This window comes from Sminthopsis crassicaudata, chromosome 4 (assembly GCF_048593235.1).
Source record: "Sminthopsis crassicaudata isolate SCR6 chromosome 4, ASM4859323v1, whole genome shotgun sequence".
Taxonomy (NCBI): Eukaryota; Metazoa; Chordata; class Mammalia; order Dasyuromorphia; family Dasyuridae; genus Sminthopsis; species Sminthopsis crassicaudata.
In genome coordinates, this window is record NC_133620.1 from 131,159,461 (window position 1) to 131,179,039 (window position 19,579).

The following is a 19,579-nucleotide window of genomic DNA, read 5'->3' on the forward strand; positions in this document are numbered from 1 at the left end:
TGTGCTATAAAAGAGGATTCCTTTTCAAGTACAAGTTGAACTGGACAGCCTCTAAGGTCCCTTCAAGTTGATGTATTTTTATGGAAGAATAAACCATCAGGCTATTCTCATCACTAAATGCCATATGTATATGTATATGACCACACTCACTTCCATTCCCACAATTTTACTTACACTGTCTACTAAATCACTAAAAAAAAAAAAAACAAAAAAAAAAAAAAACCACACACACACTCCTTTGCCTATCACAATTCTCCTTTCTTGAATTCAAGACTCACCTCTTCTGCCAAGTCTTCTTAGATTTCCAATTCACAGTGACCTCTCTTAACCATCTTGTCATCAAGATTTAAATTTGGAAGTACTCTCCCCTAAACAGCAACCAATCTGATTATTTCTGAATATAGGTTAAATATGTACAATCCTTTTAAAGACAGTTCCATATTTGTCAAGTTATGCAAGAAAAATCAGACCAAAGGGTGGGGAAGAAGGGGAAAAAGGGGGGAACCACAAGAAAGGGGAAAAAAAGTGAAAATACTATACTCTCCACAGTTCTCTCTCTAGATGTGGATGGCATTTTGCATCCCAAATCTATTGGAATTATATTAAATCATCACATTCTTGAGAAGAGTCAAATCCATCACAGTTGATCATCACATAATCTTGTTACTGTGTGCTAGGCTCTCCTAGTTCTGCTCACTTCACTCAGCATCATTTCATATAATTCTTTCCAAGCTTTTCATATATCATAACTTATTCAACTATGACGATCATATGATCAAATGATGAGCATATACTCAATTTCTAATACTTTGTCATTACAAAAAGAGCTGCTACAAACATTTTTGCACATATGAGTCTTTTCACCTTTTTTATAATCTCCTTGGAATATAGACCCAGTAGTGAAATTGCTGGATCAAAGGGTATGCACAGTTTTATAGCCCTTTGGGCACAGTTCCAAATTGCTTTCCAGAATGACTGGATCAGTTCACATCTCCACCAACAATCCAGCAAGCATTTATCAAACACTCATTATGTGGCAAGAACTAAGGATACCAAAAGGGAGAGGAGGGGAGGCAAATAAAATAGTTTCTGTACTCTTCTAATGAAAGTGACAACAAATATAAATCAATATATACAACATAAATATACAAAGAAAGAATAGAGGCAATGACATTGTGGTTCACTTATTCAGTCAGTCATTTAGTGGTCTCTAACTCTTTTGAGTTCATGGACCACAACAGGCCAAGTCCTAGTATTCTTAACTATCTCTTAAAGTCTGTCCAAGTTCATTCATTATTTCTATGACCCAAAATATCCATCTCATCCTCTGCCATCTCTTTTGTTGCTGCTTCCTGTACAATATAGCAAACTTTGTCCAAAGTTTTTCAGATACTCTATTATTCAGGTCTAATCCCTTAAATCTATTCATCACCTCTGCTTCATATTCTTAAGTAATGTTATTTAACTCATACCTATATGGTCTGATGATTCCTCTTACTTCCTCCAATTAAAGTTTGAGTTTTGCAATAAGAAGCACATGATCTGAGCTCTAGTCAGCTCCAGATCTTGTTTTAATGGACTGTATAAAGCTGCAAAATATATCACAAATACGATTTCAATATTAACTTTCTGGTGATGCCCATGTACAGAGTCACCTTTTGGATTATTGAAATAGAGTGTTTGCTATGACCAGAGAATTATCTTGACAAACTCTATTATTCTCTGTCCCCAATTCATTTTTTACCCCCAAGGTCAAACTAGACTTATTCTAATAACCCTTTAAATTCCTACTTTAGCATTCCAATCCCCTGTAAAAAATGTGACTTTTTTTTTTTTAAAGTGTTTATTCTAATAGATATTGCAGAACTTCATAGAACTGATCAAGTTTGGCCTCTTTGACATCAGTAATTGGAGCACAGATTTGTATTATTACTGTGATGTTGAATAGTTTGTGTTGGATTTGAGATAAATTTCTGTCATTCATGAAATTATGCCCCAGTACTCCTTTTCTCACCCTTTTATAGACCTCGAGGACTACTCCATTTCTTGTAAGGGATTCACAACAGTATATATAATCATTATCTAAATTAAATCCACCTGTTCCCATCCATTTACATTCATTGACACCCCAGGAATGGTTTCTTAAAGTTAATCTAATTAAATGTAGTCCAATCCCCTCAAAGACTTGAAGTCCAGGGAGGTTGAGTCATTTTATTCAAGGTCATAGAGGTATAAAATATTCCAAATTCGGTATTCTTTTCACATATACTTCTTTTTCTAAACCATATAGCAGTTAAAACTTTACCACATAATTTAGTATTACAAACATAAGCATTTTCCTATTTACAGAGGCCAGACTTACATGTTAGTAATAATTAACAAACATTTATTAAATGAATAGTATGTACAAAGACAAAAGTAAAAACAGACCCGACCCTAAAAGAGTTTATAGGCCAGAGATAAACATATATATACAAAAAGAGATAAAAAATGATGTGGAGAAAAGACACTAGCAGTTGAGAAGTAATCAGGAAAAGCTGGAATGCTATGTGTGAGAACAAGAGGCAAGTTGGGCACAGCATGTCTGAAGAGTAGCAATATATAAGGCTTAGATGGGCTGGGACTCAGTTCTAAAAGGTTTCAAAAAGCAAGCAGAGTAGTTTATATTTGCTCCCAGAAGTAACTATGAGCCACTAGAATTTACTGAAGGAAAATTATATATGAGCTTTAAGGGAAAAAAAAAAATCACTGTCAGCTAGCTAACAGATTGAAGTGGAGAGACATAAGGAGATCATTTAAGAAGCTGTGTGTCTCCCACGTATAAAATACTTTACATACTGCACTTTACAACTTTTTGTTTGGGGTTACTGGGTTTGGGGGGGCTTTTTGTTTTGTTTTGGCAAGGCAATCAGGATGAAGTGACTTGTCCAGGATAACACAACTAGCAAGTATCCGATGTCAAATTTAAACTCAGATCCCCTTGACTCTAGGGCTAGTATTATTCACTGTCACTTAGCTGTCCCCTTGCACTTCATAGTTTTTAAAAATATTTTTTAAAGCATATCTTTTTTTCTTTTTCAAAACAACCCTCTAGGCTAGTGGTGACTTGTCACATGTCACACATAACAGACCCTCCTCCCAACTCAATAAAATCCAGAGGTTCCCTATTATCCCCAGGATCAAATACAATCAAATACAAATACAAAATCTTTTTTTGGCATCTGAAAACCTTTACAATTTAGCTCTTTTCATTTCCTACCTTTCCAGTCTTACACTTAACTCCTTATCCATGTTCTCTTAAATCAACAACACTGAGCTCCTTTCCTCAACAACACTTCATCCCTCTGCTCTGAGAATTTTCTCTACCCCCATGACAGGAATGCTCTCTTTCCTCATTTCTGTCTATTGGACACCTAGCACTTCCTAGCTGTGTGATCCTGGGCAAGTCACTTAATCCCAATTGCCTCAGCCCAAAAAAAAAATAAAAAAAAAAAAAATAAAAATAAAAATTCTTTTTTGGTCAGTGAGATTAGCACCAGAAAAACTGATAGGAAATACACCAAGTAAGAAGGTGAACAGCCTAGACACAAGATTGTGGAAACTCATTAAGAGGGGCTAACTTTAATAACTAGGGTTTTCCTTACAAGTAAGAAATGACATGTTCTAAGCATGCTTTATAAAAATTAGCTATTGCTACTGCTATTATCACCTATTTGAAATTGTTCCTTAATACTGTCTAGCACCTCAAGTCCTAATTTAGCTCCAAAACCCAGCCCCAAATCTTACCTCTATAGGCATCCCTGACCTGGGCCTAAAGTGATGTTTCCTTCTGCTAAATTACAACTGTAATTATCTCATCTTTAATTAATTGAATTAACTACTGATCTACTATTCTACTTTTGACTTTATCATTTAAATATTTTCTTGTTACATAATTAGGGGGGAGGAAGGGTAGCTTAGTTTTCCAACTAAATTAAAAGTATCTTGAAGAAAGGGTCATGTCATATAGCTCTCTATATCCTCCAAATCAGGACTCAAACTTTTTCCACTTGAAACCTCTTTGTCTGACCATGTTTTTCCCTTCTTGAAAAAACTCAGTTTTCTATTACCTCTAGGATCAAACAAATTCCTTTGGCATTTGGGATCCATCACAATATATGTCCCTAACATATATTATATATTACTCCCTTTTTCATATTCTATATTTAGCAAAACTGGCTTTTTAACTATTCCTCTCATGATACTCCATCTCTCTCCCCTTTTCATCTTTAAGCAGACCAGGATCCACGACTGGAATTATACTCACTTTTTTGATGAGTGCCTTTTAGAATCTTAGTTTCCTTCAAATCACAACTCAAAAGCCATCATCTACATGAAGCCTTTACCAATCCACAAACTACTTGCACAGCTAAATGTATTGTATATACCTATATGTGTATGGCAATCCTTCTCCAACTGTTTCACTTATGGCTTAAAGTTCTTTCAATATTTAAGTTAGAAAAATTAAGTTCTTAGCAATTAGCTCTCTAAATCCATTAATTGGGCCCAGTGATTTCCTTTTCCTTTACTTCCCTTTCAGCATTGGTTTCCTTCACCCATATGCATGAGGAGGAAGTAGCTTTGTACCTATTAGAAGATTTGCTTCTGCTAGAGAATTGTAGGTAAGGAAGGAGTTTCAAGGCACATATGCTATGGTATATCTTCTTAAACAGGGCAAAAGCTCCTTCAGGACAAAGATTTTCACTTCCATCTTTGTATCACCAAACCTAATAATGTCTAGAAGTAGAAACTTAATGATTATTGATTAAAACTGCAGAGGCAAATTCAAACCAGAGATAAGGAAAAATTTCCTAACAATTGTTAAGTTGTCCTATGAGATAGTGAATGACCATTTACCAGGATGCTCATCCAAGACTTTCCACATTTCACTAAATTCTTCACATCTATTGTTTCTTATTGCACAGTAATACTCTATCAATTTATTTGGCCACTCCCCAATCACTAGACATCCATTTTGTTTACAAGACTTTACAGCCACCAAAAAGGAAGAAAGATGGCATTTGTTCAACATTCAAATTCAGGCCTTTTTCATCAAACAATGTAGAAATGTACCCAGTACTGCACTGGTTCATATTAAAAAAAAAAAAAAAATAGGTTTACTTTTGCAAGTTTAATTCCAAGAAAAGAAAATGGAATAAGATTACATCTTTGTTTCTATGATTAAAGGGAAAAAGCAGTAGTTACTTATTTCTCCCCCAGTGAGATGAGAACTTTCCTCTAAGTGTAAAGACATCCTGTAATTCTTTTTAAAGCCAGGGAGACTGTATTAGTAATGCACATATTAGCATATCCTTCTTTAAAATTAGAGTATGAAGAGAAGGTAACAAAAAACTTTCTGAGAGAAGCTCCTTTGAGGGCAGAGACTTTTCATTTTATTTTTATATCCCAGACATCTAGCAGAGAAATTGAATGACAGGAGGGATTCTGGTTCAAATACTCAGTAGACTAAACCCAAAGGGGAAAGGAAACATAATTTAGGGTTCTTTCTAATACACCATGTTCCCACTATCTTTATATTTAGCACTTCTAGGAAATAAAAATATATTTGAGTCTGGCCTTGACATGAAATAGTCAAGTAACCTTTTCCAAGTCATATAACTTTTCTAAGTCAATTTTCTCATTGGTAAAAATTAATATAATGCTTGTACACTGTACACTGCACACTGCACATCCAGATCTGGGATAACAAAAACATTTTGTAAAAAACTGGAAAGTACTATATAAGTGAAATTATTTCATACATAAAATGAAATATTAGCTGACACTTGCAAAGTAGCTTAACATATATTTTTCTCTTACAACAAACCTAAGATCTATAAATTATTTGTTGTTGTTGCTTCATCATTTTAGTTTCATCTAACTCTTTGTGACCCTTTTTGGGGTTTTCTTGAGTGGTTTGCCATTTCCTTCTCTAGTACATTTTGCAGATGAGGAAATTGAGGCAAGCAGTTAAGGTCAAGCTAGCATTTACCAAAGGCCAAATACTGTGCTAGATACAGTGCTAGGGACAAGATTTATGACAAATCAAAAATGAAACGGTTCCTGCCCTGTAAGAGTTTATATTCTTTCCCTATGTAACAGATGAGGAAACTGAGACTTAGAGAGTGACTTATCTACAGTAATACAACTACTAAGAGTCAGAGGTCAAATAGTCTAAGATACACTGACTCCAAGGTCACCAGGTTCTCCATTATATCATATATATCATATCAATTGTGGCAATTGATTATTTTGGAATAATAAAGCAAGCCATAGAAATATACTTTAAAATTAAACAATTTCTAAAGAAATTAGTGAAATAAAATTTTTAAAAAGTGATAGTCTTCAGTTTCCTAATCTATATTTCATACTGTGTTTTACAAAATCTTGGGTTTTTAGCAAAAAAAAAAAAAAAAAAAAAAAAAAAAAAAGAAAGAAAGCAAAAATTGCAATTATGAACAAGCATATGTAGCAAACCCCTCTGTTTTGCTGTCTTTGTTCAGTATAATGCAAGTATTCTGCTGATAAAGAACAAAAAACTGTTAGATAACAATCCTATGAACAAAAAATTGACTTACCACTTTAGAAGCAATCATTAAACATAGATCTAAAGATGAATTACTTAAAATGCATTTTAAGAGTTCTTTGTTAGTGTTCTTTCATAGCCTTCATTTGCGATTTTAAAAAATCCAACTATCTTATCCAGTTTATTGCTTATCCAAAAAATCACAAGGTTTAAGGAATTAAGACAAAAGTATTAATAATCCAGGTCCTGGAAACATAACAAACAGAACACAAATTCCTCTTCCATGTATTCTAAAATCCATCCAAAATTGCCTGCTACCTCACATATGGCTGTCCCCCACACCTGAAATGTCTCCCTTTTCACGTCTATCTCTTGGAATCTATCTTCCTTCAAAACTTGACTCAAATATCATCTTTAAGATACCTTGCCAGAGAAATTAGATATGGATCCACACTTAACACCATATACCAAGATAAGATCAAAATGGGTCCATGATTTAGGCATAAAGAATGAGATAATAAATAGATTAGAGAAATAGAAAATAGTCTACCTCTCAGACCTGTGGAGGATGAAGGAATTTATGACCAGAGGAGAACTAGAGATCACAAAATAGAAGATTTTGATTACATCAAACTAAAAAGTTTCTGTACAAACAATACTAATGCAAACAAGATTAGAAGGGAAGTAAACAAATTGGGAAAATATGTGGAAAAACTGGGACACTGATGCATTGTTGGTGGAGTTGTGAAAGAATCCAGCCATTCTGGAGAGCAATTTGGAACTATGCCCAAAAAGTTATCAAACTGTGCATACCCTTTGACCCAACATTGCTGTTATTGGGCTTATATCCCAAAGAAATACTAAAGAGCGGAAAGGGACCTGTATGTGCCAAAATGTTTGTGGCAGCCCTTTTTGTAGTAGCTAGAAACTGGAAGATGAATGGATGTCCATCAATTGGAGAATGGTTGGGTAAATTATGGTATATGAAGGTTATGGAATATTATTGTTCTGTAAGAAATGACCAGCAGGAGGAATACAGAGAGGCTTGGAGAGACTTGCATCAACTGATGCTGAGTGAAATGAATAGAACCAGAAGATCGCTGTATGAAGTATCGCTGTATGTTGTATGAGGATGTATTCTGATGGAAGTGGATATCTTCAACATGGAGAAGATCCAACTCACTTCCAGTTGATCAATGATGGACAGAAACAGCTACACCCAGAGAAGGAACACTGGGAAGTGAATGTAAATTGTTAGCACTACTGTCTATCTACCCAGGTTACTTATACCTTCGGAATCTAATACTTAATGTACAACAATAAAATGGTATTTACACACTTATATTGTATCTAGGTTATATTGTAACACATGTAAAATGTATGGGATTGCCTGTCATCGGGGGGAGGGAGTGGAGGGAGGGGGGCATAATTTGGAAAAATGAATACAAGGGATAATATTATTTAAAAAAATTTACTCATGCATATATACTGTGGAAAAAAAAATTCTAAAAAAACAAAAAAAAGATACCTTGCCAGTACTTCCTCCCTTCCTCCTCATATTAGTAACTGTCCCTCTACAATTTCCTTCCATTTCTACTCTACATGTATTTTGTATGTCCTGCTTGTATCTTTATTAGAATATAAAGTTCTTTAGATCAGTAAACTTTTTTTACTTATTCTGTATATTTCCAGCATTGGAATAATGGTTGAGTAAGTGCACAATAAATGCTTTATTGATAGTTCAAATACCAAATCCTAAATGTATAAGTTCAATTATATAATAATCAATCCAATTTGATTTTGTTTCTAGTGATCCCAATATACATTGGCTTACAATTTAAAAAAATAGTTCCAATATTGTAACAAAATTTAAACTGCATTTTTAAAAAAGAAAATGTAAAGAAATCTGATTTTAATGCAAAATAGTGAATTAAATTGAATTAAAGAAAAACATCATTTGTTAAGTAAAGCAATAACAAAAATTGTCATTAAGTATATTACAAGATGAACTATCATATACAATAGTGTTTCAAATTACAAAATACCTGATAGCAAACAATCACATCCTCTTTACTATAATATTTTGACAAAATAATTTGTTGTTTAGAAGAAAATTCATATGAAAATTTTTTGATCTAGACCTGGACTTTCAATGGTGGAAAGTCTCACTGAGGAAATTTCCTTTACCAAAGCAGACTAGTTCCACCTTTACAACTGACAGTCAAACAGTTGGCAAAAAAAAAGTACATATATTATATAATCAGTCTATATGACTTGATGCTATTAGTTATGGGCATTTATAACATCATTATTACAGCTATACCACAAACATGGAATTAAAATCAACCTGTATTTCACATTTAAATGCTTAAAGATAGGCATTATATAAAAGTTATTAAACACTATAGACAGACAAACAGACAAAGAGATAGATGGACATAATAATTTGTTTAATTTGAGCTATATTTGGTGCAACAGGACCATAAGTATCAGGGAAGGGTGATTATATAGTGTTCCAGGACAATTAGTGGGTTAACAGGTGTGAGTTACTAGAGACTTGAGTCAACAAAATTAGACAAGATAAGGAAGGTGTGAGCTAAAAATGATGCCCAATCTACAATACAAGAAATCCACCAGTAACACAGTCCTAAGACCAAAGCTACCAATCCATTAAAAGAGAAAGACACCTAGTTAGTAATTAGGGCTAAGGAAATAAATATGATCTGAGCCTAGAGACAAGGGATCCAAACCCAAGAGTCAGGAGAATATTATGGAAGAAGAACTCTACTTCCAATAATGATCATTTGCTTTACTAAAGTGAGTCATGTTATGACAATGCAGGGCCACTGCTATTCAACAAGTATGTATTAAGCACCTACCATAGACAAATTCAGGTGAATGCAATGCATCTGTAAATTCAGCCAAGACATTTCACACTATTAGCTAGTTACTAACCCTGTTACAAAAATGATAATGACAGCTAACATTTATATAGCACCTACTATGTGCCAGACAGACATTGTGCTAAATACTTTAAATTTATTATCTCATTTAATCCTCACTATAACCTTGGCAGATAGGTGCTATTATCATTCCCATTTTATAGATAAGGAAACTGAAGCAAATACTGGTTAAATGACTTGCTCAATGGATTACAGCTAGTAAATGTCCGAGGCCAAACTCTTTCTCACTCCAGGCCTGATGATCTATCTATTACATCAATTAGCCACTCAAAATGAATGCTGAACAATAATATTTTATCAATTTTCTATCATATAAAATAAAAAGAAAAAAAGATTGGCAATTATACTTATTCCCAAAAGTGACCATAGTGGGAAATGTAATCTATCCACAAACATTTAAGTTCCTACTATCTGTTAGGTCTAAGGGCAGATTCTGAAAATAAAAAAGCAAAATGTTCACAAAATAAATACAAAATGGATTTTGAGCAGTGAAATACTAGTAGCTAGGGAGATTAGAAAAGACTTCATATAGACGCTGCACTACAGATTCTAAGAAATAAAGGTAAGAAAAAAGTGTACTCCAGTATTGAGGAAAGATGGCCATCCTTTATGAACCACAGAGAGGTACTATGTGGTAGGTTGGGGCAATGTACTGTGAAAGGTTTAAATAACAAACAGGAATTCATTTTTATCCTAGAGGTAAAACAGAGCCACAATATTCTTTTTTATCAATCCTGTGAAATCATGATTGATCATTTAGTTCATCAGAGTTCTCAAGTTTTTCAAAATTTTATTTTTATAATATTGCTCCTATAGTATAAACTGTCCTTTTGGTACTATTCACTTTACCGTTCCTATGTGTTTTTTGATGTCTCTTTGAAACTGTTTTTTTCTAAATTCTTACAGCACAAGAATATTCCATTACAAATCTAAAACTATAATTTGTTTAGCATTTCCCTGATTGATTTGGCATCCCTTGAGTTTCCAGGTTTTTTGCCTTTTTTTTTTTGTTTTGTTTTTTTTTGTTAGTGGATGTTTGCTACTACCTCCTGGTTTCCTTCAAGTCTCAAATAAAAACCTCTGGAAGCCTTTCCAAACTCCTTAATGCTACTACCTTCCTTCTGGATTATCTCCAATTCACGCTGTATCAAAATGTTTGCACATGGTTGTTTGCATGTGGTCCAATGACCAGTATAGATTTGTGAAAGATATATTCATGACCTTCTTTAGGGCTTCTTCTTATTAACTTTTGCTTTACAAGTTGATGACAAAATATTCTTATTCTCTAGATTTGGTCCCAAAAGATTAGGCGTGGAATGGAATTGTAGCCATTCATCTTATCAAGAGTAGGAAAAAAAGATCACATGGTGGAAAGAGCATGTTTAGAGTTTAGAATCAAAGGCCTGGGTTCAAATCTTAGCTCAAAACTAGCTGTATGCACCTCTGGACAATTCACTCAATTTCTCTAGGACTCAGTTGCCTCATTTGAAAAGTGAGGTGACTAAAGAGATATTAATCTCTAAAGTCCTTCCCAAGTATCATTCCTACAATATGTTAACTGGCTCATTCAAAAAGGTGAGGGCAGAGATTCAAGAAAACCGTCTAAGAGTGGAGGGGGGGGGGGGGGGGGGGGGGGAGAGGAGAGAAAAGCAGCTGGTTTCTAGACATAAGATGTTAGAACAATCCCCAGAATGGCAAAAATTTGCATTCAATAAGCTTTAAAAATTGTTTCTTTCTGGTTCCCCCCTCCCAACTCCCCATCTGTAGATGACAACTTTGGGTCTCTGATAAAGTCCAAAATGCTAAAAAAAAAAAAAAAAAAAAAAAAAAAACCAACAACAACAACAAAAAACAAACCTTTCTTTGTCTCACTATGGCACTAGTGATTTATTTTGGATTTTTCAAAGTTTTTTTGTTTCTCAAACTAGGAAAAATCCTGCAAATTCAGGAGCTATGCCCATTTATTATAAAAATTTAAAACATGTCAAAATAAACTCAACATAATTCTATATTCAACAAATTCTGATATAATAATCAATAATTTCTTATTGACTTATTCCCTAACCAGGATTACAAAGATGTTTTAGGTTTGATTAATTTGGGATACATTAAAGTGTAAGTGACAGTTGAAGGAAGAGTGATAAAGTGGAATGACCACTTGGACGTATAGTCTGAAAAAAATGGGTTCTAGTTATGCCTCTATTACTAATTATCTAATTTAGGCAAGTCCCAACCTCTCAGTATTTCACTTTGCTTCATCTGGAAAATTAGGGGTTTAGACCAGTCAAAGCCTAAGATCCCTTCCAGCTCTAAAATTCTATAATTCTATAAATTAAACTAGTGAATTTGTAATTATTTTATTAATATACTATACTCATAAATCTTAATCTACTCAACAATAAATTTTTATTAGCAAACCAAGTAATACATAGAGGTTCGTTTCTAAATTAACAAAATGACCATAAGACTTTTAAATGCCTACCCAAATTTCCTTCTTAAAGGCTTTTTTTTCTTCCTTAGTCGCTCCAAAATTTTTACCTTTAACATAATTTCCAATACATATGCCTCTGTGTCTGTAAACTTCTAATAAGCCCAATTAATAAACCTGTAAAGTTCAAGGGTGGCACACTGTATAATTGAAAATTACAGAAAGTACAATTGAAAATTAAAAATGTGACCAACTGAATACTTAACTCTTAAAAAAACAATATAGTTTATCTGTGGTGTAGTTTAAACACCTTTGCTAGTATTTTATGAACATCTTTGGTACAATTTAATCATCTTTGCTAGTATTTTATAAACACTTGACATTCAAATGATACACCAAGCATGCTACACAAAGCATGACAAATGGATAGGTTTTTACAAAGTAACAAAAAATTTTTTTTCATCTAAAACTAAATCATTAAGAATTACTGAATAAATACAAGCTACATTCTATACTATACATGAATGAGAGATCTCAGAGGAATATACAAATCAAATGTTGTGTCAAATATATATATCATTCATAAGAAAGAGTTCCTATTAAAACTAAAGCAGATTCATACATGCCTAATTAATAAAAAGATCATTTTAACATAAATATTAATGTAGATTTTTGAGGAATATTTTTGTAGCAAATACCACATATTTAAAAATTTTTAAAACAAAGTTTTGTATGAGTCTTTAAGTGACCAATAAGATTTGTATGCAAGACATGAAATTATAGTTGCAGTTTTAGTAGCAATTAGATCTAAATCAAATTTCACCTAAATTTGACTTAAATTTAAAAGAACAATGTCCATAAGCTGACTTTTCCTTTCCTTTTGTCACCTTCTCAAAACAAAGTAACTTGAAGCAGAAAAGCAACATGTGAAAACATCTATTTGACATACTTCCTCTCCCCCCCACCCTAAGCCTTTTTTTTTTTTTAAAAACACATACATAGATTCCATTGCTCTAATGGCAAATGTGAAAGTATTATCAACTATATCTTCTAGTCAGATGAAAAGACCACATAAAAATAATTTGTAAAAAAAAAAAAAAAAATCAGTGAAGTTACATTTTTATAGTTCATCAAGGTTTATGAAGTATTTTTCATCTCTATTTCATTTAAGCTTCACAACAACTCCATGAGATAATCTGATCACATCATTAATTTTTATCACAGGTAAAGAACCAAGGTTAAGAATATTAAATGACTTGCCCACGGTTATGCAGCTAGAATTTTAAAATCATTTTCCTCAACAGAAAAGTTGAGAAACTGGCAACATGACATCTAAAGGTATTATACCCGTGTCTTTCAAAAGAATTCAGGAAGAACTCTGCATATAAGAAGCAAGAAACCAAGTCTGATACTATGGAATGTTAGCTGAAGAAACAATTGACAATATAAAATTCAACAAGTACCTCAAAACTGTCAATCAAATCCTGCTAGTAAAGAGATGGAATGTCTAGTCATTAGACAAAGTCCTCTTGTTCTCACTGTGGTCACCATATTCTAGACAGCCTATGGCCTATGATGTCTAAACCATACCCCAAAAAGAAATTCCCAACTCATATTATATTCCATGTCCCATCTCCATGACTTTCTACTGGCTATCTCCCATACCCAACCTCCTCAACTCTGTTTTAGGTTACCTTCCAAATTCATTTCAAACACCCTAGAGGCAGCTAGATGGCTCAGACCAGAGTTACAGGTTGGGAGTCAGAAACACCAGGGTTCAAATGCAGATTCAGACACTTCGTAGTTGATTTTCCTTATTTCACTAAAGTGCGTCAAAGAAATGAATAGTGAACCACACAAATCCATCTTTGTCCACTGGATTGCAAACAATGCTAATAACTGGCATATAAATGTCATAGTTGAGGCAGCCAGGTAGTGCAACAGATGAAGTGTCAGACCTGGAGTCAGGACTTCAAATCGGACCCCTGACACCTAATAAGCCCAGTAACCCTGAACAAGTCTTTTATAAAATGGGAATAGTAATCACACCAATCTGTCTGAGGTTTTTGTGGAGATCAAATGGAATAGTGGTAAAGCATTTTGCAAACTTTATAGCACTTTATGAATGCTATTTTTAGTTCTTTAAGATATGTGGAATAATTTCATGTAAGTTTCACAAAAAGTAGGATTATAAATGCAAACCTCATTTAAACTCCAGCATTAGCCATCCCCCCCTTGTATTTTTACTTCTTGAGACAGGAAAAAAAAAAAAAAAAAAAAGATTCTATTACCTGTTTCTGCTCCATTATGTCGTCAAATTAATCTTCCTAAAACGAAGATCAGACTATGTCATTCCTCTTTCCCTTTTCCCTCTCCTCCATAGAATAAACGCCTGAGACTCCCTATTACCTTTAGGCTCTTTTAGGCATTCGAAGCCCTTCAAAACCACACTCCGCAATCCAGAGGCTGATTTCCCTGCAGTTATTCCCACAGGACACTAGACCTGAAGGCTCCGGTCATTTTCAATGGTTATTTGCCATGTCCAGAACACTCTTCATCAACTCCTCCAGCTAAAACCTTCTATTTTACAAGAGAGCTTTCGTGATCATCTGTAACTCCAGCGCTTTCTATTCCCTCCAATTTATTCTAAATATATCTTGTTTGTTCCAAGTCGTTTTTCATGCACTTTCCCATTAGATCAGTATAGGGGAGAGACTTTGCTTTTGCCTTTTCTTTATATCCATAGTACTTAGCAAAATGCCTAGCACACAGTAAGCCCTTAAAAAATGCTTCTTGACTTGAAATAACAAGCATAGCCAGAATAAGTGAAGTATTTGCACCGTGGAAGACAGGGGGCAGTACTTCGAAAATTCATTCCAGTTGCAAAGTAAAAAGAGGAGGATATTTGACTATGCAAGAAAGGTACAAAAGCAAAAAGCAAACAGCTTGTTTCTTAAAACAGTGCTGAGTTTAAGTACTCCGCCGTAGTCTCATTCCAAGGCTTCCTCGTGGCCCGGAGATGACCCTGAGCGCCAGCTAAGAGCAAGCTCCGGCAGGTCCTGCTTCAGTACAGCCTCTCCAGGAGCCGGCCTAGCTAAGTTCCAGACAATCAAAGCCATAAAGTTGGCCACCAGGTGATGAACTTTAGTTTTGCATGGAGGAGTTAAGCCCTTCTTCGTATAGAGAGGGTACCCAAACGGATTTTTTAAAGAATCTTGATGCACGGAAGAGTTCATGTAAATTTCTCTCCCAACTAAAAAAAGCAAGAAATCAATATCCTCACTAATGAATCCAAGTAAGTAGTTGGTAGGTTACACATTCATTGCTTAGGTACCCGAGCTGGTCCGAGGTATTCATGCCCGGGCATAAAAGTTGCGTGACATTACTCTAACGTGTGCATCAGTTCGTTTGCTTACTCCGCCGTCAAAGCACAAAAGGCCCCAGTCTAAATGCTGACGGCAGATACTCGAGGGAAAAAAATTTAAGAAAAAAAGGCTAGACTGACTCGCTCCGCGGACTGCGGGCTACCCGGGGAGGCAAGCGGGGTGCGCCCAAAGTAATTCAAAAAGTGAAGGCGAGAAAGAATAGGCAACACATTCCCTTCCAGACACATCTGCTCCCTCTGAAAGGGGGGAAGGGGCGGGGGGAGGGCGCCGCGGGAGTAAGGTCTTTATTCCTTTTGTAAACGGGCGAAGCCCACTTTTTAGAAGTGCCCCCGGGAAAAAGAAAGCGTTTCCCCCTCTCCCTACCTCCCCGCCCAGGGCCAGACTCCTGCACGCCCGGTAGTGCTAAGAAGGCGGGACCGACGAGTGGCTGCGCTCGAGAACGAGCCCGGCGGACCTGCAGCACCTGAGCAGAGGGGGCGACCCGCAAGCTCCCCCGCCGGGAGGCTGGGCGCCCCCATCCCTTAGTTACCTGGCGGGAAGCAACAGCTGCAGCTGCCCCCGCCCCCGTCTTCTTCAGCTAGAACTCGGCCAGGAGCTGAAGGCGCTGCTCTCGTCCTCCCGCCGCAGTGCTTACCTTGCCGCCTGGCAACCCTCCAGGTCCAGCTGCAGCGGCAGCTCCGGTGGCGGCGGCGGTTCCTCCATGGCGTTGACGGCGGCGGCGGCGGCGGCTCCTGCGGGAGGGGAGACCAGCTCGGGAGCGGCGACTGCCTCTCTCATCCGTGCACCGAGCCCGGCATGGCGGCGGCGAAAGTGGGGCTGCAGCCGGGCTCACACTAGGGGAAGCACGGGGGCCCTGAGGCTTGCTGGACGCCGTCTCCGCCTTTATCCGGCGGCGGGAGCCCTTCGGCCCGGGAGCGTCTGCGCCGCGGCCATCTTGGAAACGGCGACCAGCCGAGAGAGAACCCGGCTACGGCGGGCGTCAAGGGACAAGCCTCCCGAGGGCGGCGACGCGGGCGGCTGCTGCGGGCTCTGGAATTCCACGGGGCGGAGAAGACTACCGAGGAAGGGAGGGGCAAAGAGGAGGAGACGCAGGGCGGGGGGGGGGGAGGGAGGGAGGAGGGGGATTCGAGGTGGGGGGAGCTCGAGGAGGGGCGGGGGGCGGAGGGGCGCGAAGCTGCCCAATCTCCAGTCCCCGGACCAAGCTTTAACAGCAGCACGGGCTGCGGAGGATGCTAGGAAAGTGTGCCAGGTGTCACAGGGAGCTGGATCCGGGAGTCTAGGCTTTCCCGCGCCCCGGCCGTGGTCCGGTCACTTTCAGTAATCTACTAGAGAGGAAGGAGGTGATGCAAGCCTGAATGCAGCGGGATATTTATTTAGCCGTCTGATTGCCCAGACCAAGTCATTACGCCTTACGGACGGTGGGAGGCCTTCCAAGGGGAGCTCGTCTGCAATACCATCACCGCGTCTCCTGACTTAGATGTTACTGTAGATGCAAACACTTGAAGGAAAGTTAGGGTCGACGCTGCCACGGTAAATTAACTCCTTGGGAAGTTTCAAGGCATTGCAGAGTTTAGCAAATTAAGCCTCATCACACCTACAGATGGCAGATTCCCCCCAATTTACAGCCAGGGAAAGTGAAGTCTGCATGAGCCAAGCTCCCAGCTGAGAGTGAGGCACGAAAGGGTGGAGCCGCTTCGGCTGAAGTCACCGCATAAATCTGCTCAAAAGCGGGGTTTTTGAGAGAGGATTTTAAACTGGTACCCGGGGGAATAAAAAACGCGTGCCACTCGAGCTTATTAAATGAATGCGAGTAAAGGCCCAAATATAAAACGCTGCTACCGGATCAACTGATGCGCTATAGAAACTGTGATTCAGAGCAGAAAGTTGCCCAAGATGGATTTCAGAGCATTTTGCAGAAATTCTGCAGTTCAGACACCACGATGAACATTTACATTTTTTAGTCGCCCAGTTAAACATTGAAAAGAAAACGGTTTTTTATTTGTTTCCGGTTTGTGAAAATTCTGCACTTCTGAAAAATATTTTAATTTTAAAATTTTCTTCTATTTTAACATTTCCCGAATTTTACACACACACATATCTCTTTTCACTCCCAAAAAAAGTTTTTTAAAAAAAGAGAAGAAAAAAAATCAGCAAAATCGATCATTTTTTAAAAATATAATTCTATATCTAGCGAGTTAGATGGAACAGTACATATTAGTCAAATGAATCCATGCATACATACATCCATGTATACAATGTTGTACACTCTGGATCTCTGCAAAGGTGTTTGGGAAAATATCTTCTCATGTGATTTTTTTTAACCTTTTTAAAAAAAATTAAATATTTTCTCCCCTCTCCCAATATCCTTGGGGAGCGGGGAAAGGGAGGGGAGCTTCAAAACTAATATGCATAGTCAAGCAAAACAGATATCCTCCTTGTTCAAAAAAGCCTATCTCGGGTTTGGCAATTATCAATGTTGTAAAGTTACCCATGCATATATCTGGTAAATAAAAACTATTAAAAAAAAAAAAAAAAAAGCATATCTCGGTCTGTACCGTGAATCTATTCAGATGGTTAGGAGATGGATAACATTGCATTAAAACTCAAGTGTACTTATTCCTGTAAAAACTGCAGGCCATACCTTTTAAGCAAATCACGTTAAGAAAATTCTTGTCATTGAATCTAAAGAAATTAGATGTGAACCATCAGCATTTTCCCAAATGTGCAATTCAAAATCTAACATATCCTCTAGTTAGAGAATATCTTTTCTATTCTCTGCCTTGATTTATTACTTAAGCTGTATTTTGGAAATGCCATTCACAATTTTTAGATACATAAATTAATTATTAAGAATCATTAATCTGTGATTTCATGTGGAAAACAAAGATTTTTTAAAATTCATGAAGATTAAAAAATGAACTAAAAGCATAATTTATTTCCAATATAGAATAAGACAAAAATGGTTTTGCAATAATGATTCTTCTGATCTGTATATTTGTTTAAATTCCATTGTAATAATAACACATATTTATACTTTCAAGTTTTCTAGTTGCAACAATTTTGTGAGGTAGGTAGAATCCAAAGTACTATACTGTTCTCATTTTACAGATGAGAGGTTAAGTGACTTGCTTATGCCTGATAAAATAATAAGTCTCAGAGCCAGGACTGAAATCTGAGGGACCATTACTTTACTATACTTCCCCGATGAAGCAATTGGTTGTTTTCCCCTTATATTTTTTAACAAGATCAAATATCACAACATTCCATAAAGTTTTCCTAAAAAAATGTAGTAAGTTAAACCATGTGTGTGCCTTCACTTTTTTGTTTATCCCTCCAAAGCTAGAAAAAATAAAACTTTTTCTTTTTTGAATGAGTGTATTGTCAAGATTGTTCTGTAATATACAATAATTCAAATGGTTGTGGTATTCCTTTCTTTTTAAATTATATTTAAACTTATTCCTGAAGTCATTCAGTTTTTTTCTTTCCAGGCTCTCTAATAAAAAAAGATGTATACAATGCTTAATATAATACTTTTTAAAATAATTATGGTACTTATTCAATTCATGGAATGTTTATTAGGCAGCCATTCTTTGCAAAGAATTTATACTGAAGTATGATTATTTAATATTTTGGACCCTAACTTGAATTAATCCAATAGTTTAGGGGATGGGATAAAGACCAACAAAGGATTACTATAGGATTCAAAACTGAAAAGAATCTTAGTTTCAACTCCCTCATTTTACAGGTGAGCAAATAGGCCTAGAAGTAAATGTGTAACCTGTAACTTGTCTGTAGTCAAAAAGATAATAACAATATTCTGCTTCCTTGCCATATGCCATATACTGTTCCCATGACCAGTAATTACAATTCCCTTTTATCTTGCACTTGAAGAGTTTTCCTTACAACTTTGTGAGGTAAGTTTTAAAAGTGTCATTATTCACATTTTATGGGCAAATGGTTAAATGACTTGGCCACCGTCATATAGCTAGGATGAATGTCATTAAACCTATTATTTGACCTCACATATTGTGTTGTAGATACTCAAATAAGGAGGCAGTTAGCTCAGTAGTTAGAGAGCATTGCAAATGCTCTTCAAATTCAGCCTCAGATACTTACTGCTTATTTAATTTTTGGCTCATTTAATCTCTGTTTACCTTAATCCACTAGAGAAGAAAATGGCAAATCACTCTAGTATCTTTGCCAAGAAAACCCCCAGTGGGGTCATGAAGGGTCAGTC

General features: G+C 36.3%; 1 protein-coding gene across 12 annotated transcripts in view; it reads right to left on the bottom strand.

Moving 5' to 3' along the window:
• The window catches only part of MAP3K4 (mitogen-activated protein kinase kinase kinase 4), a 120,227-nt gene extending 103,873 nt beyond the window's left edge, over nucleotides 1-16,354 (bottom strand). For 8 of the 12 annotated variants that reach the window (XM_074309373.1, XM_074309368.1, XM_074309372.1 and 5 more), the window contains exon 1: nucleotides 15,977-16,353. In XM_074309373.1, coding sequence (XP_074165474.1) covers nucleotides 15,977-16,119 — 143 coding nt within the window. In that variant the 5' untranslated portion in view covers nucleotides 16,120-16,353. Of the gene's footprint in view, nucleotides 1-15,976 lie in introns of all 12 variants that reach the window. The other 4 variants (XM_074309366.1, XM_074309365.1, XM_074309377.1 and 1 more) reach the window with 2 other exon arrangements.
• Between the last annotated feature and the right edge of the window lie 3,225 nt (nucleotides 16,355-19,579).